We start from the raw sequence: 19,169 nt of genomic DNA, 5'->3' as shown, positions 1-19,169 counted from the left end.
GCACAGCAAAAATCAAGAGTTTGAAACGATCAGTGTCTGCTGGGAAAACAAAAAAAAGAAATCTTACTTCTGTAGAACAGATGAGTTATGTTCTTTCAAAAATACAGTCTGGTAAGATATTATTTCAATAAGCAAGGCTCTTTGTGACATTCTAATTCATGTGTAAAAGTCTAAGAGAACACTGGGAGAATACAGAGTTTCAAACTAAAATGGAACAAAGTTTATAAACTGAAAAGCCCTTGAATATCATGCTGCGACATCTGTCGACAAAAGAAAAATGACTCAGATAGAAATTTTTCTCTATTAAACGGTTTATGTCAGTAGAGGTCTATCAGTATGCTGCTGGATCATACACTGCAGATGCACACAGTCCATCATCGTCTCTCAGTCTGAATATACTGCAAGTTGACCAAGTTCACTGCTAACCTCAGAGCCGGAGAGGCAGAGAAACATCGAATGAACTGAAAGTAACCTCTCTCTGTCCATAATTCCATGAGGCTGGACACTGGAAAGTTCACGCAGCAATCCACACAAGACACAAAAATGGAAACAACAAGCTATGTAAAATAGAAACAAAATGAATATACTAAGTGGAATCAATATTCTAAGTGGCTTGTTCTATTGTTGTGTTACATTTCCAGTTCAGTCTGTTGGTGAATTGAACTTAGATAGACGATGTGAACTCGATGTGACTTGATGACATTCCACTTGCAACAGGCCCCAAACATAGTGTTGGTTGCATTTTTTAAAGAGACAATTTTTCAGTTGCAACTGATACTGGTTATGGCTTTTAAACTGTTGTATTCAGTAAATATTCAAAGACAAATCATATCCAAATAAGTTTGGTAAAATGCAAACCACGAAGCAACCATTTCACATTTTACAACAGAACATACAAAACATGTAAACAACACATCAAGATTCTACAATTTCATGAAAAATATGATCTCATCTTGAATTTGATGGCAGCAGCACATCTAAGAAAAGTTTTTTCCTTCTATTTAAAACTGTTCATAAACTGAGGAGACCTGGAACTTTGGGAGAGGAATGCCTTCCCATTCTTGTCTGATACAAAGATGCTTGTTTGACCTAGTTGCTCAACAGTCCTGGGTCTGCTTTGTTGTGCTTTGCGTGTCATGGTGTGCCAAATGTTTTCTAATGGTAAGAAGGTCTGAACGGCAGGTAGTAACTCTTCTACTGCGAAGCAATGCTGTTGTGATAGACGAGGAGGCAGTTTAACATTGTTGAAATATGAAAAAGATACCATCTTGATGGGAGCATTTGTTGCTCTAAAACCTGTGTGTAACCTTTTAGCGTTGATGGTGCCTTTTACAGGCATTTTGAAGCAAGAGCCGAAAACAAGCCGGATGGTCCATCTCATTAGGTAGAGGAGATGCGTTGTGCATGATTTACAAAAAGAATCTCAAATCGTTATTCAATTCAACAATACCTTATTAATCCCTGAAGGAAAATCACATTGCTGCAGAATAGATTATAAGATAAAAATTAGTTGACAGACTTTTGGAAACTTTAAGTGTAGCAGAAAGAAGGAGGCGGTTGAAATCTTTAGAGATCAACATGACTGAATTGGGGTGTTTTTTTTTTTGCAACTTGACAGCAACTTAGCTGATGATATCATGCACAGCGCCAGCAGGTAACACAGGTAAACTCTCTCATGAGACAACTTGGACAGGAGCTCACAGTCAACAGTTCAACACCCAGGGTGCAAACATCCTCCTTCTCAGTGAAATGTCCAGGATTACATCACCTGTGGTAAGAAAAAAAACACTGCAATCTCCTTTATTTTACTGTTTTCTCTCTATCTGCAGTCATCCCTGCAGCCACATCTAGGTGAAACTAATTTAAACAAATATTGCGTTTCTGATATTCCCGCTGCATCCGCATCAGGTCTCCAAGCTTGTCCATTTTCTCCGCCAGTGATCTCACTTTTCCCATTACGATCAAGGAAAGAAATCATTTAACCTTCCTTCTCCTTATTTACTCTCCATTTTGTTTCTGCTTTGCATCCTAAACATTTCCTCTTCAACTCATCTGCATTTGGGGTCTCATTCAGGCATTATTTCGGCTTTGAAAAGCTCAATCAGCTGCAAACAACTTTCCCATTGGCATGGTTAGTCTGACCGTTGAACAGTTTTCTACTTTGCCTCAGTCCATATTAAATGAGCTTCTGCCCAAAGAAGACGGCGGCGTTTCCAGATCATGTGCACATGGTTTCTTGCATGATAGAGCTTTAACCTGCATTTGTGGATGGCTCGGTGAACTGTGTTCACAGAAAATGATTTCTGGGAGAGAAGCCTTCAGATTCTATGAATCCTCTGATGATATTACCTTCTGTAGATTATGGAATATTCAAAGTCTTCACAATTTTACTTTACAGAAAATTATTCTGATGTTGCTCCTCAATTTGTAGGCACAGTTTTTTTTTTGTAGATTTCCGAAATTCTATCCATCTTTATTCCTGAGAAACACTGCCTTTCTATAGTGCTCCTCTTTTGTACCCAATCCTGTCACTGACCTGTTATCAATTAACCTAATTAGGTCCACCATTGTGTTCCTCCAGCTGTATTAAGAGAATAGAGGTACTTCAGTACAGAATTCTAATCCATCATCTGTTCATCTTCATTTAATCCCTGCAGTAGTGGTCAAAGATTAACCACTTCAGAATGACACATAAGGCTTTGCTGGGTTATATACTGGTGCAGGATAAGTGCATTGTCCTTAAAACCATGTATCTGATCAAAAATCAATGTCTAGATCTGACAGAGGATATCATAAGCACAGTTTTTTTCATAAAAGTCCTGCCCAGTGATCATAAAATGACCCTGTTAACGATGCGCTTCCCTGCATGTATCAAAACAAACTGACCACACAGAGTCTGCAGTCTTACTGATCACATGCAGAAAAACAGCTCGTGCACGTACCAAACGTGAACATGAAAAAAAAGCACCAGCTACAATAGAACATTGTGAGGCTTTTACTGGTCTGAACAGACAGAAGCCAGGTAGTCTGTGGCTCTGTAACTACGGCACAACAGAATTTGACCATTAATGACCCACGCCCCACTGTGTCTTTAACGTCACGCAGTCCAGCTAAGAGTGAGATAAAGAGAAAAACACTATGAAACATGCTCAAAGCCTTTCTTTCTGCAGTATTGCAACATTAAAGACCTCATTCTAATTCTGAGTCATAAAATTGTATTTCAAACTAGGAAGCTTTTTTTATTTCTTCATTATGAAGTAAATCAGTCTTTAACAGTAATACCACCTGGTTATATAAAAATGTATCCATTATCAACACTCATAACAAGCTAAATGATCTCAGCCATTTTTTTCTATTCACATAAAAAGTGACTTTGTAGCACATAATTATGACTTAAAACAGATTTCTCCACTTGTCTTATTGATTTGCAGTTTCTCTCCCTCCTGTTCCTCCCCTTCTCTCTTCCCCCCTGCACTTCCTCCCTCAGTTCTTCTTCAAGTCTCTGACAGTCGCGCTGCTCATATAGACACTGCTGCCTTTGCATAATGCGGATGCGCCTTCTGTAGGTCGAATGAAGCTCCTTCGACATGTGTCAGAAGCTTGCCGTGTAGGCTTGGACTAATGATGGCATAACGGCCAGCCCACTGCCCCTCAGCATATGCCCACTCTCACGTATGAGTGTGAGTGTATGTGTGTGTGTGTGTATGTGAGCGCAGGGGGTGGCAGTTTTCGTCATGCTGATTAAAAGCAACCCCCTCCCCCCTCACTCACAAAGCCCCTCACAAAAAGACAGCAGGGAACATGAACCACTGTCAGGTTGGCCCAGATGAGGACACAGGATACGTGTCACCTGAATTTACCGGCCTAATATGACAGCCAAGTTGTGATCCCTTGTCTGGGACGTGTCACGTTTGCAGAGTTTGGGCTTATTCTCATGCAAATGATGTCAGGTTTGGACAGAATGTGAATGAGACTCGTCACACTGTCCAAGAGTCTAAACCCAACCACATGACAGTGGTTCCTCGCACAGCTCGAGATGAAATAAATACGACATTTGACATTCAAACCTGGCAACCGAAACCAGGAATAGTTCAAAATAATGAGGAATTTGCGGGAGGAACCACAGCACCATGAGTGTAACCTATTTACCTTTTCTGAGGTGCTAAATAGCACATGTGCAGTCACCAGGAAGAACATGTCGAGTCTGTTCGTAAACATGCAGATACTCACAGTCTGCCACCCCTAGATAATCCTGTGAATACATTTTGATGGATTTGTCCCTAATTCACCAGATTATCTATCACATTATTACACATTTTTACTTACAGAAAGGGTACAAAAGAAGATGAAGCTTTTTCTGATCATGAAGAAATTCTGAAAAACCTAAAATCTTTGAGTACTGAAGAATGTGGAGGAAGCCATGCCAGTGACATGTCTGTCTTTTGGTGTTGTCACTCTTTTAAGCACTCCATAATTTCATTAAATTAAACCATGGACGGGAGAAATGATAGGAACCCACCACAGTGACACACTTGTATATAAATGTCTCAATATTTCAGATGCTTTGACACAACAGTGACTTGCGGTGCATCACACCTGTGGGCTTTGCAGCACATGAGAAAGGCTTTGATAGATCCTAAAAGACACTCCATCCATTCAGAACGGCGGCAGCCGTCATTATTCTCAAAAGAACCCACTTTGTCACTTCTCCATTCTTCAAGAGCCTCCGCCTTGGCCTGATGAATTATGTTGTTTGTATCTTCCAAAACAAGGCTCTTTCCTGACAGGTACACAACACTTTACAAGATGCTTTTGACTGCCTGCAGATCTCGCTGGGGACAAACGTGTCAACAAGAAACCGGATTCAACTCTCTGTCCATGATGAGATGTCTCGGGTGATTTTAAGCCTTCAGCTTCTCTTCAAATCTGGCATTGAGGCCTAACATTTTACAAAAACTCAAGGTGCCATATTGTCTTGCTGTCAGGATACCAGCAGTAGGAAAAAAAAATTGTCTGACACCTCAGGTTTATTTATGTGTTATGTGAGAAGTATGTGGGTTCAGCTTTGATCAACACCTAAACTTCTGACATCACTGGTTTAATACATTTATATTTATACAAAGTGACGTTGCCTTAAAACTCTTGACATCAAGAATATTTTGAGTGGCTTTATCATCTTGAGTTGGAAAGCAGTGATGAATAAAGTGTGACAAAGATATGGACTTATTTAGAATCGAATGTGTATTTTCATCGCTGAATTACCTCATTTGGATGCAATTTGGATGTAATTTCTCGCTTATAAGCAGCCTTTTCTGAACTCCACTGTTACCAGATCGAAAAGGGGAAAACATCAGCCAAAACAGCAAGCAAAAATGGCTCTTCTTGGGGGCTTAAAAAAATTGCAAGAAAGCCATTTGCTCCAATCTCTAAAACTTTACGAGGAGAGATTTATTAGGACGCAGCACCGAGCCTGATGTTTTACTGTGTCAATAAAATCTCGCTAAGTGGTGTCCATCCAGGTAAGTGAAGCTCTGAATGACAGAAATATTGACATGACAATATAGTCAACGTAGTGTATTAAATGAAAATCATAATGGTATATGCTGCTGATAGTAATAAGAATTCAATCATTTCCATGAAAAAAAAGGGGAAACATGATAACCAGGTTTTTTTTTTAACATTTTTTCTCTCCAATTGTGAAATCAAAGCCACATTCTCGCTTTTAGTTCTAAAACGGACAGACTTTAGCCACCTGCTGCCCTCTCTGGCACTACTACCAGTTCAAGAGGTGAGAGATTTTTCCAGACACTGCTCCTTTTGCAGCATGCGTTTTTGAAAGTGAGGTGTTGCTTTTGTACAAAACCATGATCAGCTAAAAAAAAAAAAGAACAGAAAACAGCGAAAGAGGACAAGGTTAATTCACCAAAACCTTGCTGTCGGCATGAGTACACATGATGTGCGTGGCACATGGATTCAAGCGGTGCCTGCAACATGGTGAGCATCACACTGACATGTAATACTTCATGCACGTACAGATGTTACAGCTCAGTACCAGAACAGCTTAGTGCGACTCAAAGCGTTCCGTGTTGATTATTATAAATGGACAACAGGCTGCACCGTGACGCCTCTTGTCAGAAACAGCCTTTTGTTTCACAACAGATCTGCACTGCTGTTTCGTGAGTGAATTTACTTCATTTATTCATCTATTTTAGAGTTATGAGAAAAATTAACCAAAAAAAACGACCCGCCAGACAAAGTCTTATGTATGATACTATGATCTTTTGTATCCATTGTGACAAGATGACTTGTTTTAAGCCCCTATCTGAAGCTACATGTCTGTGCTGCGTGTTTACAGCATATTGGGACTGTGCTGAGTAAATTATGCTAGAGCAGACAAAATGTTTTAGTTGGACTATTTGAGCCAGACAGAATTAAAAAGCATTGAAGCTGAAAGTGAATTATCTTTGAGATTGTGGGCATTTTGTTGTTGTGCATGATTTTTTAAAAATCTGGTAATGAACTGCACATGATAGAAATATACTAGAAATGAAGGGAGAGACAGACATCTTGATATAGGCAACAAGGCATATAACTAGTTAGAAAATGACTACTTTCCATGGTTGCTTAATTCGGTAGTAATATTAATGATATCATTGCAAAGTCTACTCTACAGTACTCCCGCAAACTTTCAATAGCACAACATGTGATCTGCAAGTAGAATGATCTACATTTAAATAATTCTGTCAATTGTTTCAAGGTCCAATGAACAATTTCTTGTCAGAATGCATGGAAAAGGTGTGGCGTTCAAGTTCCACATCTACTCTCGAACAGACTAGTGTTAATTCTATGGGAAATTATAGAATTGTTTTGGTTAAAACGACACGGGGAGACACAGCAGCAATCCACTTGTTCCTTTTACGAGTTTTGCCTCTTTTCAGGTTGTGTGGTTTCCGATTATCCATAATAGGCTAGTTTTAATCTTATTGAAAGATCACGGCTTCTATAGTGGCTCCGTAGACAAGCAAACTGAGAAAACCAACTTGACAGAACGAGTGCAGCATCAAAGATGCAAAGCCACAGCAAGCCTAAGGTTAAAATAAGAAAACTTCTAAGATAAGATAAGAAACTGTTATTCATCCAACAAAGAGAAAAAAATCCAAAATACTACTGCAGCAAAGAGGAGAAAAAAGCACACAGTGTTGGAAAGATATAAAAATAGAACCCATTTTGCAATTATCAACCTCTAACGAATCTGCTTAGTCTCGCGAAATAGCGTATTAATAACACACAGAGTCATTCAATGAGTTATGACAACAATTTAGCATTTTTTGCGTGTCGTTGCGTTCCACATAGTCAAAGGTGCTGAGTGCATTTCTGTGTGAAAATAAATACCTGCATAGGCAACAGGTGCAACAGTCATTGCTTCATCAATCTGGTGTTCAGTCAGTCTGACATTGGTCACTTTTGTGAGGGGAAAAAAAAGGCTCTTTGGTGCAGCGCCACTTCATGGTAAAGAAAACCACGAAGAAGGTGCTAAATGGGACATGATTTCAATGAGATTAAAGAAAACCAGTGCGCTTATGAACTTATGATCGACACTTGCTTCAAAATATTACACAACTTTAAATCTTAGCGCAATTTAGACCAAAAACATTTTTTGACTGCAAACGTCTTTATATTTGCTGTAAAATTGTGCATTTTAAACTGGGGTCTATGAAGACTGACCTGCCTTTGGAAGCCGGTCCCAAGCGGCCATTTAAAAAACGGCAGCTTTTGGAGAGTGTTAGCTTAATTTTTCAGCCCAGTTGGCTGTCGTTTGTGGCTGTTCGACTAAATATTTGATTTGAAGAAATCAACTGGAGGCTTAAAAAGAAAAGTTGAACATTTTTCTGACATTTCAAAAGTGAAAGATTTGTTTTTGCTGTAGAGAAAACTGTGTTTTGTGAGTGTCCGTTGAATAAGTCCCTTTGGTTTTTACGCATTAGTTACCTTCCTTTGCGTTTAACTTCAGAACATATGAACTATTTTCTGTATTTGTTGATGCTCCCCACACACAAAGTATGCTGCAAGGCACTTGAAATCTTTTGTTTCTTGGGAGAAATGCCTCAGGCTAGTGTTTAAGAGCTGCGTGGGGTGGGAGCACGTCGACTTAAATACCTTCAGTGGAGACATGTCATGGAGTCTTTTATCAAGTGTCTCACTAGCTGAACTGTAAAGCTCAGCTCTATGTTAAACTATTAAGTCAAAAAACTGTATTTTTTGTAGTGCTGTATTCTCTTTTTCTCTGAAGGAGATTACGTGTCTGTTTAAAATTACTCACACACCCAAGCTTGAATCGAAAACCTCAACTTCATTTCATACCTTTAAAAACGGTGTGCAATACCTGTCAAGCAGCAAAGGAAATGTGAAAAAGTTGCTCAGTTGTCTTGTCAGCAGCTGCCTGCGCTATATATATATTTTTTCCCTGACAAACTGTACCTGTAGAGTGGTAAGTAAGTAGAATGATTATTGCTGTAGCTGTTACTCTGACTGCACACAAAGAATCGAAAAGGATATTTTGCTCATGCAGATCGTAAAAATCAAAACTCTGCTGTTGGCTTTCGTCTCCCAACTGCTGCTGTAACTTACTGTAACTGGACAGAATCAACACAAAAACAGACTCTTACCACGAAAGAGGTTTTGATAATACTGTCATAGTTGAGCATTTTGGTGACAAATGTAAAAACTTATTAAGGCGCCCTGGTTTCCACGGTTACAGAGTGCTGTGAGTTGGACTGGAATAGTGGCTGACCTCAGCGAGGACTTGAACCTCTGAACAACACTAAAATGTTTCCACCAGGTGGGCGAGTGGACTCAGTCCATTCCAGTGTCTTTTAGGTTTTTAAGAACCGTTCCTTATGTGGTAAATATTCACCACCGTTTGCTTTTTGCGATGGCGGTTCTGTTGTGGCGTTACTGAAGATGCATTCAATAAAAACACAGGGACTCCAATTTCAAAATTCTCACTGGTGGGAAAAAAATTTAAGAAAAAGAAAATAAAGTGACCCAGATGTTAACATGTATGCAAACTATCACATTTACCCAACTGCTAAGATTGCTCAATGCTACTTCATATGCAAAGCACAAGCTCATCAGTTTTTCCTGTTAAAATCAACAAATCACAGAAGTTGAGATAATTATTTGGAGTTAGAAAATAGAGAGAAAGAAAAAGAAAACAAAAGGTTAAATGCATTTGTCTGACAGTCGCATTGTTCTAAAAATCACACAAACACCATAGTTTATTCCAGGACATGAAGTTTATTTAACAACTGAGGATAAAAGAATGCCATTCAGAATAACTGGGTCGATGACAAAACCTGGAAATCTGTCATGGGAGAGCAAAATGTTTTCAATCTTATGTACAGTCATGAGCATCACACCAAGATGCCAGTAAGTTCATTTTTTATGTAAACCACATTGAGGGACCTACTTTTCACTGAAAAAAAGGACATTTTTGGTCCAACAATATTTTGTAGCTTTGTACACCCCCCCTGCTGCCCCTTCCCTCCCCTCCCCTCCCCTCCGCACCTCCCTCCCATATTGGTCTAGAAAATAACATTGTAAAAATACACACAGTACAAATAATATTGAACTGTAAAGAGCAAGATATGCTGACATACATGTACTTGTTGATTATTCATACAATAGGGTTTAAACTTTACAACTGTAGGTTCACAATAATAAGATTGGTGGCCTACTAACGCAAATACTGTACAGGTTGAAACAACCAGGAAATGATGTTTTACAAGAGAAAAACAGACTCAAAACATTGTTTTTTTTTTTACTTTTGTGATTTACTTGCAAATAGAAAATGTTAACCGTAGTTCCCAAACTTTAGTTAAATGAAGGTAAATGTAAAAAGGGCCTTTTTTTTCTTTCCTTCCTCTGACTTTTCTTCATCTGTTCACGCTCACTGAAAGTGCTGAAATCACCTCAACAATTTGGAACGCAATCATTCCCCACCGACTCCACAGAAACGGCTGTTAAGCAGGGACATCAGCTTTGACGTCGTGGCTGAAGCTTAATTAGACGTTAAACATACTAACTTGCTTTCCGTGAAAACATGCACAAACTGCTTCATAAATAATATGCGAGTTGTGTTGGAATATACTTATCCGAAAAGAATCATTCAAAAAACAGTGATCAAAGTAAAGAGCATGGACCAGTTTGGAAACAGATGGACTGTCGCTCGGGGCTCAGATAAAATGCAGTGCATTGGAGAAGCAACATTCAGTCAATGACTATATAGTGCCATGTCTGTTGCACCAATCTGTGAAACTCTGTCACCAAAAGTTCGACTTTTACATTGTGGTTCAGAGCCTCTGCAGTGTAAGTTCCTGCCATCCACAAACTGGATACTTAAAGTATAAGTAGTGTTAAAGCTCTCGTGTTTTCATGTGTTGTAAATACAGCTGTGGCACTATCTGAGATGACAGATTGTAGCTTGGGAGTTTTAGTGCAACAATAATCTGTCATGCTTTCAGCTTCGTCTGACTTCACTACTTATCAAACTTTTCCAGCTCTTTCACAAAAATGAGATGGTCCTCTGGCGACTTTCCATGTGTTTTACAAAGGTGCAATTTGATTGCATGCTTGCTCACGAATGTCCGATTGCACAATTTGCACTGATGTACTGAGCCGGTGTCTTCCTCTGTAAGTCCAGAACTAAAAGGCTTGTCCTCTGTTCTGCCGACCGCCTGCTGCTCGAGTAAGTCTATGGAAAGCTTTGAGAGGTCCTTCAGGGTGAACCCAAGGTGGGACTCCAAATGGTGAATATAGGACGAGGGAGTCCTGAACTGAGAAGAACAGTCACTGCACAAAAACAAAGGCTGGCCAGAGTCAATATTTTTGAGGAACTTTGTGCCCCCTGTCCGCTTTAACTGGTACTTTACATTGGCCAGCCAATGTGAGATCGTGGTCATGGAGAGACCAGTGAATTTACAGATGTGAACTCGTTCTTGGGGTCCCAAGTCACTCATTACAAACTTCCCCTCAGGGGTCTCTCGGAGACTGGAGACAAACTGGGCCTGGAGAATCAGGAGGTGCTGGGGATTCCAGTTTGACTGTCGGCCTTTCCTTCTCTGGATGGGAGACAGCTCCTCTATGCCGTCCTCAAAAGTACAGCCATCCATATCCGATTTTTCGGAGACAGAGGAAGGGGTTGTTGACTTTGGTGTCAAATGGCCGGTCAGATTCTTCACCATGTCTGAAATATCCATCAAAGCGTTCTCTCGAAGAGGCGGGGACGATGACTGAGAGAAATGTTTGAAAGATGGTTTCCCGTTGTTGATGCTGTTTGGGGTTGTAGGGGCAGCTGTACTGTCACTGTTGTTTTTGGATTTTGTTAAGTCCATGGGCTGATCATTGCCGTCATCGTGGTACTGACTCACAGGCTCTGCTTGTTTAGGCTGAGCAGAGTTGCCCATCTTATAAAGCATTGTGAATGGGTCCATGAAGGGGGTGGCCACTTTTGACGCTTTCCCCAAGTGGTTGTTCATGACAGACTGCAACGCACTGAGAGGACTGACAAGCGGTTGTTCAGGCGAGTGATCAGTGATGATGTTCAGATTATTGCAGCCATTGCTTACAGGTTTGTTTGGTGACTCACCCTCAGTTTTTATCTTGATTTCTATTTTAGTCTCTGTCTGCTCTCCTTCTTTACCTCTTGGCTCAGTTTGATCCTCTACTGGAGGGATTTTCACTGCATTTGAGAGGTTTTCTGGGTTGGGTGAAGCCCGTTTGTCCTTAGGATTTGACAACGGAGACTTCGCAGATCTGCACTTAGTTTCTGCAGCTTTTTCCTCCATTTCATTCTTTATGGAATTTCTTCCCATTACCTTTTCCACCAGCTCCTCCATGGCCAGCACATTGCTCTTGTGATTTGGAGGTGAAGAGGGGCTATTAGGGGAATGGATCAGAGAGCCCATATCAGAGGACACTGCCTTCAAACTTTTGCTGCTGAACAAAGGCTGAACCTGTGCACACAAAGGCAAGGCAGACTTCAAAGATCCATGCAGCTGATAGGCAGCATGAATGCTGGGGTATCCACCCCAGGTTGGCGTTCCTGTTTGGGCCTTGCTGATTGCACTTGAAACTGTGTTCTCCAAAGACTTTAAGATGTCAAGGCCCCCTTTAGGTGTCTCCTCTAAGTCTTCCTCTGTAAGATACTGGTAAGATCTGGCCTTTGCAGGTTTATCAGGTTTTTCTGGGGAGTCTTCATTCTCCTCTTTAATTTTTTTCTCTGGTTCACTTACATCTATTCTCTCCTCCACTGTTTCCTCATCTTTCTTTTCCTCATATCTCTCGTCAGGGCTGGAGGGCTGCAATGGGGAGTCAAGCTGTGATTTACCATTCGGTGGAGGGAGTCGTGTCGTAGTGGGGGGCAAAGGAATCGACTGAATTTTCTCCTCGATTACAGGATCGAAAACTAACTGCTTACCCTTTTTAGAGGCTGAATTTGTGACTTTAAGAAAGTGTCCTGTGACCATCATGTGGGCTGTCAGTTGTTGCAAGGTGTCATGTGAACTGCCACATTCCATGCATTTGAGAATTTGTGCCTTTCGTGCCTCAAACTGCCAAGTGTAACTGGCACCATTTTGGTAACCGTATCGATTGTTAGGAGTGACGTAAGGATTAGCAACTTTTTGGTCTTTGGGAGACTCTCCCAGGAGTATGCCAGATGAGACAGACTCTGGTGAGCTTGGAGACATCAACTCCTGAAATGCTCTTTTTTTGGTAGGGTGGACCAGCTTAGAGGTGAGGGCTGGCATTGGTTCTTTTAGAGGCACTTTCTGATAGTGTTTTGTTTTAATCATGTGAACGCTAAGATCTTGCAAGGATTCAAACGAGTGGCCGCAGTACATGCATTTGAGAACTTTCTGGGCATCTTCTTTGCCTTCCATCTCTAGCAAAGAACGCTTGCGTGGTTTGGACCACTTCTTGCTTCGATCATCCTCGGAATCCTTGTTGTCATCACGGTAGTGGCCCGTCTCGTTCATATGCACAGTTAAACCAACCAAAGTGTCATAGGCTGCACTACAGTCCTTACACCGAAACTTGCTGGCACCAGTAAATACCGGGCCATAAAGTTTATTGTTTTGTCTGTAGAGCTGCACAGTGCTGAAAAGACTGGGCTCAGGGAGGAGCTGGTATGGAGTATGCTGCAGAGTTTTGGCCAAAGCTGCCTGATGCCAGTCATAGCCTACTCCTCCTGTGCTGCCGGAGCTTACACTGATGCCACTGGTGCTGTGACTTGACACTAGTCTAGCAGTGGTGCTGCTGGTGGTTATATTAGTGGTGGCTGGAGCGTTGTTGCTGTTACATCTGCTCTTCAAATGGATATTGCCTGAACTGTGACTGTTCAGAAACCCATTGCTCCCTTTATGATCGCTACCACTGCCATTGCTAGCTGTGATATTGTTCCCTTGTTTACTTTTAAGCATGTCAAGAGCGATGCTGGACCAGGAAGCATCTGAGATCAGGTTTGCATAGACAGCTTTCATTTTTGCCAGACTGTCCTGTAGTGAGAGGCCATTGATGGACTCAGTACTTTCTCCAAGCTTCTCCTCTACCCTGTCTTGATCACTGAAGGAGGGGGGGGTGGTCTTAAGATCCACCAGTTGATCACTAGTGGTGCTGAGGGGAGAAGCATACCCAGCGTCTGGGTTAGTGCCATTGCTAATTGGAGAGTTTTGGCAGCTATAATGATCCCGTGCGTCATCTTCATCATTGAAAAGATAGTCTGCATCTTGACCATCGAGGGAAAGGCCATCATCCTGCAGATGTTCCTCATCGTCAGTCTTGTCCACTTTAAATTCATCCTCAGGTCCGTAAGCTGGAAAATAAGATAAAAAAGAAGAGTAATATTAGATGCTTATCATTTAGTACCGAAATACAAATGACACACCGGAATGTAAGCATTGCTTCACTGTATGGGGGTTGTGGATGCAATTATCCTTGAGTGATTTTTGTCAATAGTCCCACAGGTTTGCCATAATAAAGCAGCAAAGCAGCACAATGACAGAGTCCTCTTCTCTGTACTGCTTTATAGAGCTATTGAACACTACAAGTCAGCAAGGGTAAAGAGCAGAGGCGAGTAGAATAATTTTTCCATTTAGTTTAAAAACAAGCACATTTTTTAAATATGCAAGAAACAAGTCTTCCACGTACACAAAAGATGCTTCATCTGTTACTTTCCGACAGAAACTAGGATGATTTTCTCTTTATATAACACAGTAAATATGATTTATTTGCTTAAGACTCAGTGAATAAATAAAACGTATCGACTGTAGAAAAGGATATTTCTGAAAAAAGAAAACTATACTTTTTCTGAAGACATTTATATGCCAGAACAGCCTGCAGTCATACAGTTTATTTTTCACTTGTATAGTAACCGCATATCTGTTCCTGTGTGTGATTTTTCCCAATTCCTCCAATGTGTCTTACATACTGTCGATTAACAAGTAGAAGATAGTGGAGGCAAATGCCAGCGTCATCAGCCTTGCCAAGCCACGGTTGGCTGGAGCTGACTTGGCATCGGCTGTGGAAGTCCTCACAGCGTGATGTTAGGAAACGGCCAGCGGACATGACAAGCCGTGTTGTTACTGCCTGTGCTCCTCGAGTCCTCCCAGCGTCAAGTGTGCCATTTCAAAAGAGAAGGGATAATTTGTCCTATCAACGGAGAATGGCTGGTTTCTCTCTCTATGCAACTGCCCGTAAATTTCACACACGCAAAAAAGAAACTGCTACTACAATTCACTTCGAGTTGTCAGTTATTAAAAATTCAAATAAAAAGAAGAAAAAGCCTATGTGATATATAGAAGGCTGATCAAGAGGGAAACATCACCCAGAAGCAGGGAAAGAGAGGATACAGGGTTAAAAATGCTAAGGCAGCCTCCCCAATCCATCCCTCATAAGATCCTTGTCTGATGTGCCAGAATCAGTCTCCAGTGAGGAGGCAGATGTGCTGTCAGCTTCAAACAGCATGCAGCTCTCTATCCCGTAATCGGAATGGACATAATACCTGATGTTTGTGAGGTGCCAGTAACTGCTGGGAAAGGCTCGAGGTCCTACACCTGGCTGCGTGCCTGTGCTAAAGTGTGTCGGAGAAAACATTCATGCATCCTCCCTTCTTGTTATTTCCACTTTCCCCAGTGCTGCTTTTGCTATTAACTGTATGCTTCTACTTATACACAGTCTCCACTGAAATCATTTAGAGATTCAGATGCTAATTTTGAATGTTTTAACCTTTTGCCAAAGCAGCTGTAGCACTTTCTTTCAACCTGTCTCATCCTCCCCATCAAGTTGCAGCCCACTGTATTGAAAGGAATGCAAAACTGAGCCAATTCAAAGGCAAAATGGGGAAAGTAAAGACAAAACATCTTCACTGACAAAGTGAGAGAAACCTGACAGCATTACAAACATACACTCACACACGGAAAGCACATCGACACTAAATTCCACTCTTTCCCTGCCATCCTCCGTATGTTTCCTTGACAGGCATCAGTGTCAGGAGTGTGTCAGTGTCAGCCTGAGGTGTCAGTGTCCACACAAACAAGCCTGAGAAGTGGTGGGAGGGGGGAAAGTAACAACAACAAACACAAGTCAGCTGCCCCCCCCCCTCCTTTTCGAGCCTCCTCCTTCACCATCTGTGTAAGAAAAGCTGCGGGTGCCACCGCCGGCTAATAAGGCAATCAGAGATGGAAAAGATGCTGACATGGCGGCTTTCGAGCGTCACTCAGAACAAAAGAGGAAGAGGAGAGGGAGGGAGACAGGGTTAGGGAGGGGATTAACACAGGAGGCTGGAGGGGAGGAGAGGGTAGAAAGTGTCTGTTGTGGTTGTCAGTCAAAAATGTAAGCCCACTTTGTGCTGTCAGGGAGGAGAGGAAAAAGAGAAGAAGTTCTGAAAAGAGAGGAAAAAAGATGCGTTTAGGCCTACGAACAAGAAGTGTTTGTGTGTGTGTGTGTGTGTGTGTGTGTGTATCTGACAGAAAAAAAATACATGGAAAAGAGTTGAACTGCTCACATGAAATGCTTCCACCATGCGCGTCTAAAGTTTCTAAGTGTTTAAGCGAGGTGTGGCTGACGAGTTGTGTGTGTGTGCGTGTCTAAAGTGTCACAGCGTGTCAGGTGCAAGCAGAGATGCAATGTGGCTGGTGGGGGGAAAGCGAAGCCATCTGTGTCTGGAGAGGAGCCTGTCACTATTGTTGTGCCCAAAGTCCAGGATTTCCTGCTGCAGACAGGTGACACCACAGTAGGACATCCCCCAGTCTAACACGCACACACACACACACGCTCCTTCCCTCAAACTACATTCCCCCCCCCAAAGGAAGAAGCTGTGTGAGGTCCACTCATGCAGAACATTTGTTTTTACACAAATTTGACAACAACTAATTTAAAATTAGACTGCACCAATAAATAAATGTAGTTTTTACCAAGATAATTGTGTTGGCAATGCAACCACCCAAATCTACTCCAGTTATGATAAGAATTACAACTGTGCCTGAAAGGGCAAACAGTGACAAAAATGATGGCTTTCTCAATAATAACAATCATAACAATGATAATGACGAATCAAGTTAGATGTATATTAAGCAGGACTTGAACTGCCAAACTGTCTTCTTCAAGGTAACACAAGACAAGCAGTGATAACTCGAGTATGACACGGTGCTGGCACATTCAACCCAGTTTTTTCCCCTTTCATGTGAACGCTCGGCGCACAACATTTTCCCTTTAAACTTTCTTCATTTATTCACGTTGTCTCAGTGAAGAGGGCAATCCCGGCTCTCATTTGCAGTGCTAATGTCCAATTCCGCCAGCTTTCACCCTGCTGATTTACCCTGCGTGCCGAGCGCCGCATCTGCAGCAGGGCGGCCGGCGAGGTTCCCTCACAACGTTTAGCGGCCCTTCAAAGTGGGAGCTCCGGCGTGGCAGTCTTATTTCTCTCTCTCGTTTCGGTTTGTCACCGGCCCCTCCATTCCCTGCCACTCACCTCTGATGGCTTTGGACAGGCCTGATCAGTGTGTGTCATTGACCTGTACGGTGTGCATGAGTGTGTGTGCGTTTCAGCAGAGAGAAGGCTGTAAATAAAATGACATTATTATTTCCTCTGTCCTATCATGTAGAAAAGCCAATTATGGTAATGCTTAGTATGTCAGGCAATCTCTGTCTCTCTCTGCTCTCCCCCATCCTGTTATTTCCTGCTCCCCTTTTTTCTATACAGGAGTCGCGGCTTTGGTTTCATAGGACCTGACACTTTCTTTGGACTACTCTGACGATGGCGCACACTGTTGGCACAGGCCAACAGCCTCGCCTCAGCTACAGTTAGCAGCTGTCGACTCACTTGATAGCTGTGTGCACGCAAATGTGACACTGTAAAAATAATTTGAGACTTACATTGCAATCCAAATAACAGTTAGGATAAATCTTCACCTCAATCCCAAATTTAAAGAGAATATTTCTTGTCTGATGTGATGAGAGCTTTTCCACATGGTTCAAATCGAGGGAACATTTTGCATTGCAACACATTCCAAAGCTACATTACTGAGTGTTGCTGCAGATACACTGTATTAGTCATAATTTAATCTACAGCTTCCTTGACCAGACGAGTAAAAGCTTACCTAACAGCACCTCCTTAGTTGCCTCCTCCCCTAACCCACGTAGAATATCCTGCCATATGGCACAATAGCTCTGGGGCTTCTACTGGCTCACACAGTATGTTGTACAAATCCACCTCCTCAGCTTCCACAGCTTTAACGTTTGGGAAAAACAAAAGAGGCACTGCAGTGTGCTCTTCATCCTGCTAACTACAGTTGTTCCTTACTTTGACTAAACACAGAAGTCTACAACCTCACTGTGTCACTAAATAAATTGTGTTTCACTGTCCACAGAACCGGGGGAATTCTTTAAGTTTTAAAGTACGCTTTCAAAAAATAATGTTGCAAAGAATTCGTACTAGGTGTCTTATTTTCATACAGAGTGACAAATAAATCTGCATTTTGTGTGACGAAATCTGCCTTTGAAACACTTCCACTTTCGATTTATCTGAGACACTCTGCAGGTGGGTTTTTCCAAGCATCCTGGAGAACCAACCTGTTTACTCTCAGCTCGTTACAAAGAGACACCTGGTCAGGAGGCCTTTATCTCGTGTTTCAAGGATGGCAGCAGTCCAACTTACACATCAGAAGTCCTTCGTGGTCTGAATTACACACGATGACTTGTAAAATATTCTCTATTGTGGACATCACTGACTCCACACCATGGTAAGCCCAGAAAGTTGATGAGAAGATGGTCGCTAAAGGGAGACGTGTGCCCTTTAAAATTTGGCTATTTCAACCTCCAAACCCTGATGTTTTTCTAAAACAAATCAAGCAGATTTTGTACCTAAACATAACCAGCCAGTGCCTTAAAATGTTCCCTTGTTCATAACCTCTTGTTAAGAAAAAGGCCCATGTCCTTTGCTACCCAGGATGTTGAAAAATGTTGAAAAGGAGAGCAAACTTTCCATCATTCTTGTGTGCATTTATACAGTCTCAGTGTCATCAGGGTCTTTAATCAGTGCTTTGTGGGTGCGTTAATATCTGTGGACTATTTGTTCTTCTTGTGGCTAAACATGATTCTGAATGAGTCTGACTGGCTTGACTTTACCTTATTTATCAATGCTGCAAAGCAACTCTGGGAACTAACAACTCCCTAAAATAGGATATGACTGATACAAATATGACACCAAAAGTCTTTGTTTAATACTGCATATTTCAAGTAATTTGCAATCACGAGAACTAATTATGTACTAAAAGCGTTTCTGAATGTGTCATCTAAAAAAATGCATTTCACATCTGGCTAACTTTCCTTTGTGAATTAGAAAAACAGAGAAAAACCACGAGATGGAAAAGATCAGCGATAAAAGAAACTGCATTCCAATTTCTTTCTTGAAATGCCAGCCAGTTCTGACACCCCATGACAGTGACTGTGGTCTATAAATCACCTTCTCCCTGAACTGTCAGTGCCCACTTGTTCTGAGATGAAACAACAGCCGTTAGATCACTGGCGCAACAGATTCCAGCCCTGTCTGCTCAACTCTCCTGCCAAACCTTCCACACCCAACCATTGAACATTGCTCTGGTGCTGCACAG

General features: G+C 41.7%; 1 protein-coding gene across 2 annotated transcripts in view; it reads right to left on the bottom strand.

Annotated features, from left to right (window-relative positions):
• Positions 1 to 9,572: 9,572 nt before the first annotated feature.
• LOC140275440 (teashirt homolog 1-like) overlaps positions 9,573 to 19,169 on the bottom strand; it is a 29,884-nt gene continuing 20,287 nt past the window's right edge. For both annotated transcript variants that reach the window (XM_072370906.1, XM_072370907.1), the window contains one exon: positions 9,573 to 13,873. In XM_072370906.1, the coding sequence (XP_072227007.1) occupies positions 10,539 to 13,873 (3,335 nt within the window). In that variant the 3' untranslated portion in view covers positions 9,573 to 10,538. The remainder of the gene's footprint in view (positions 13,874 to 19,169) is intronic.

Source organism: Leuresthes tenuis, unplaced genomic scaffold (genome assembly GCF_036924035.1).
Source record: "Leuresthes tenuis unplaced genomic scaffold, fLeuTen1.0.hap1 SCAF_18, whole genome shotgun sequence".
NCBI lineage: Eukaryota > Metazoa > Chordata > Actinopteri > Atheriniformes > Atherinopsidae > Leuresthes > Leuresthes tenuis.
This window is presented reverse-complemented; position numbering and strand designations above follow the sequence as displayed.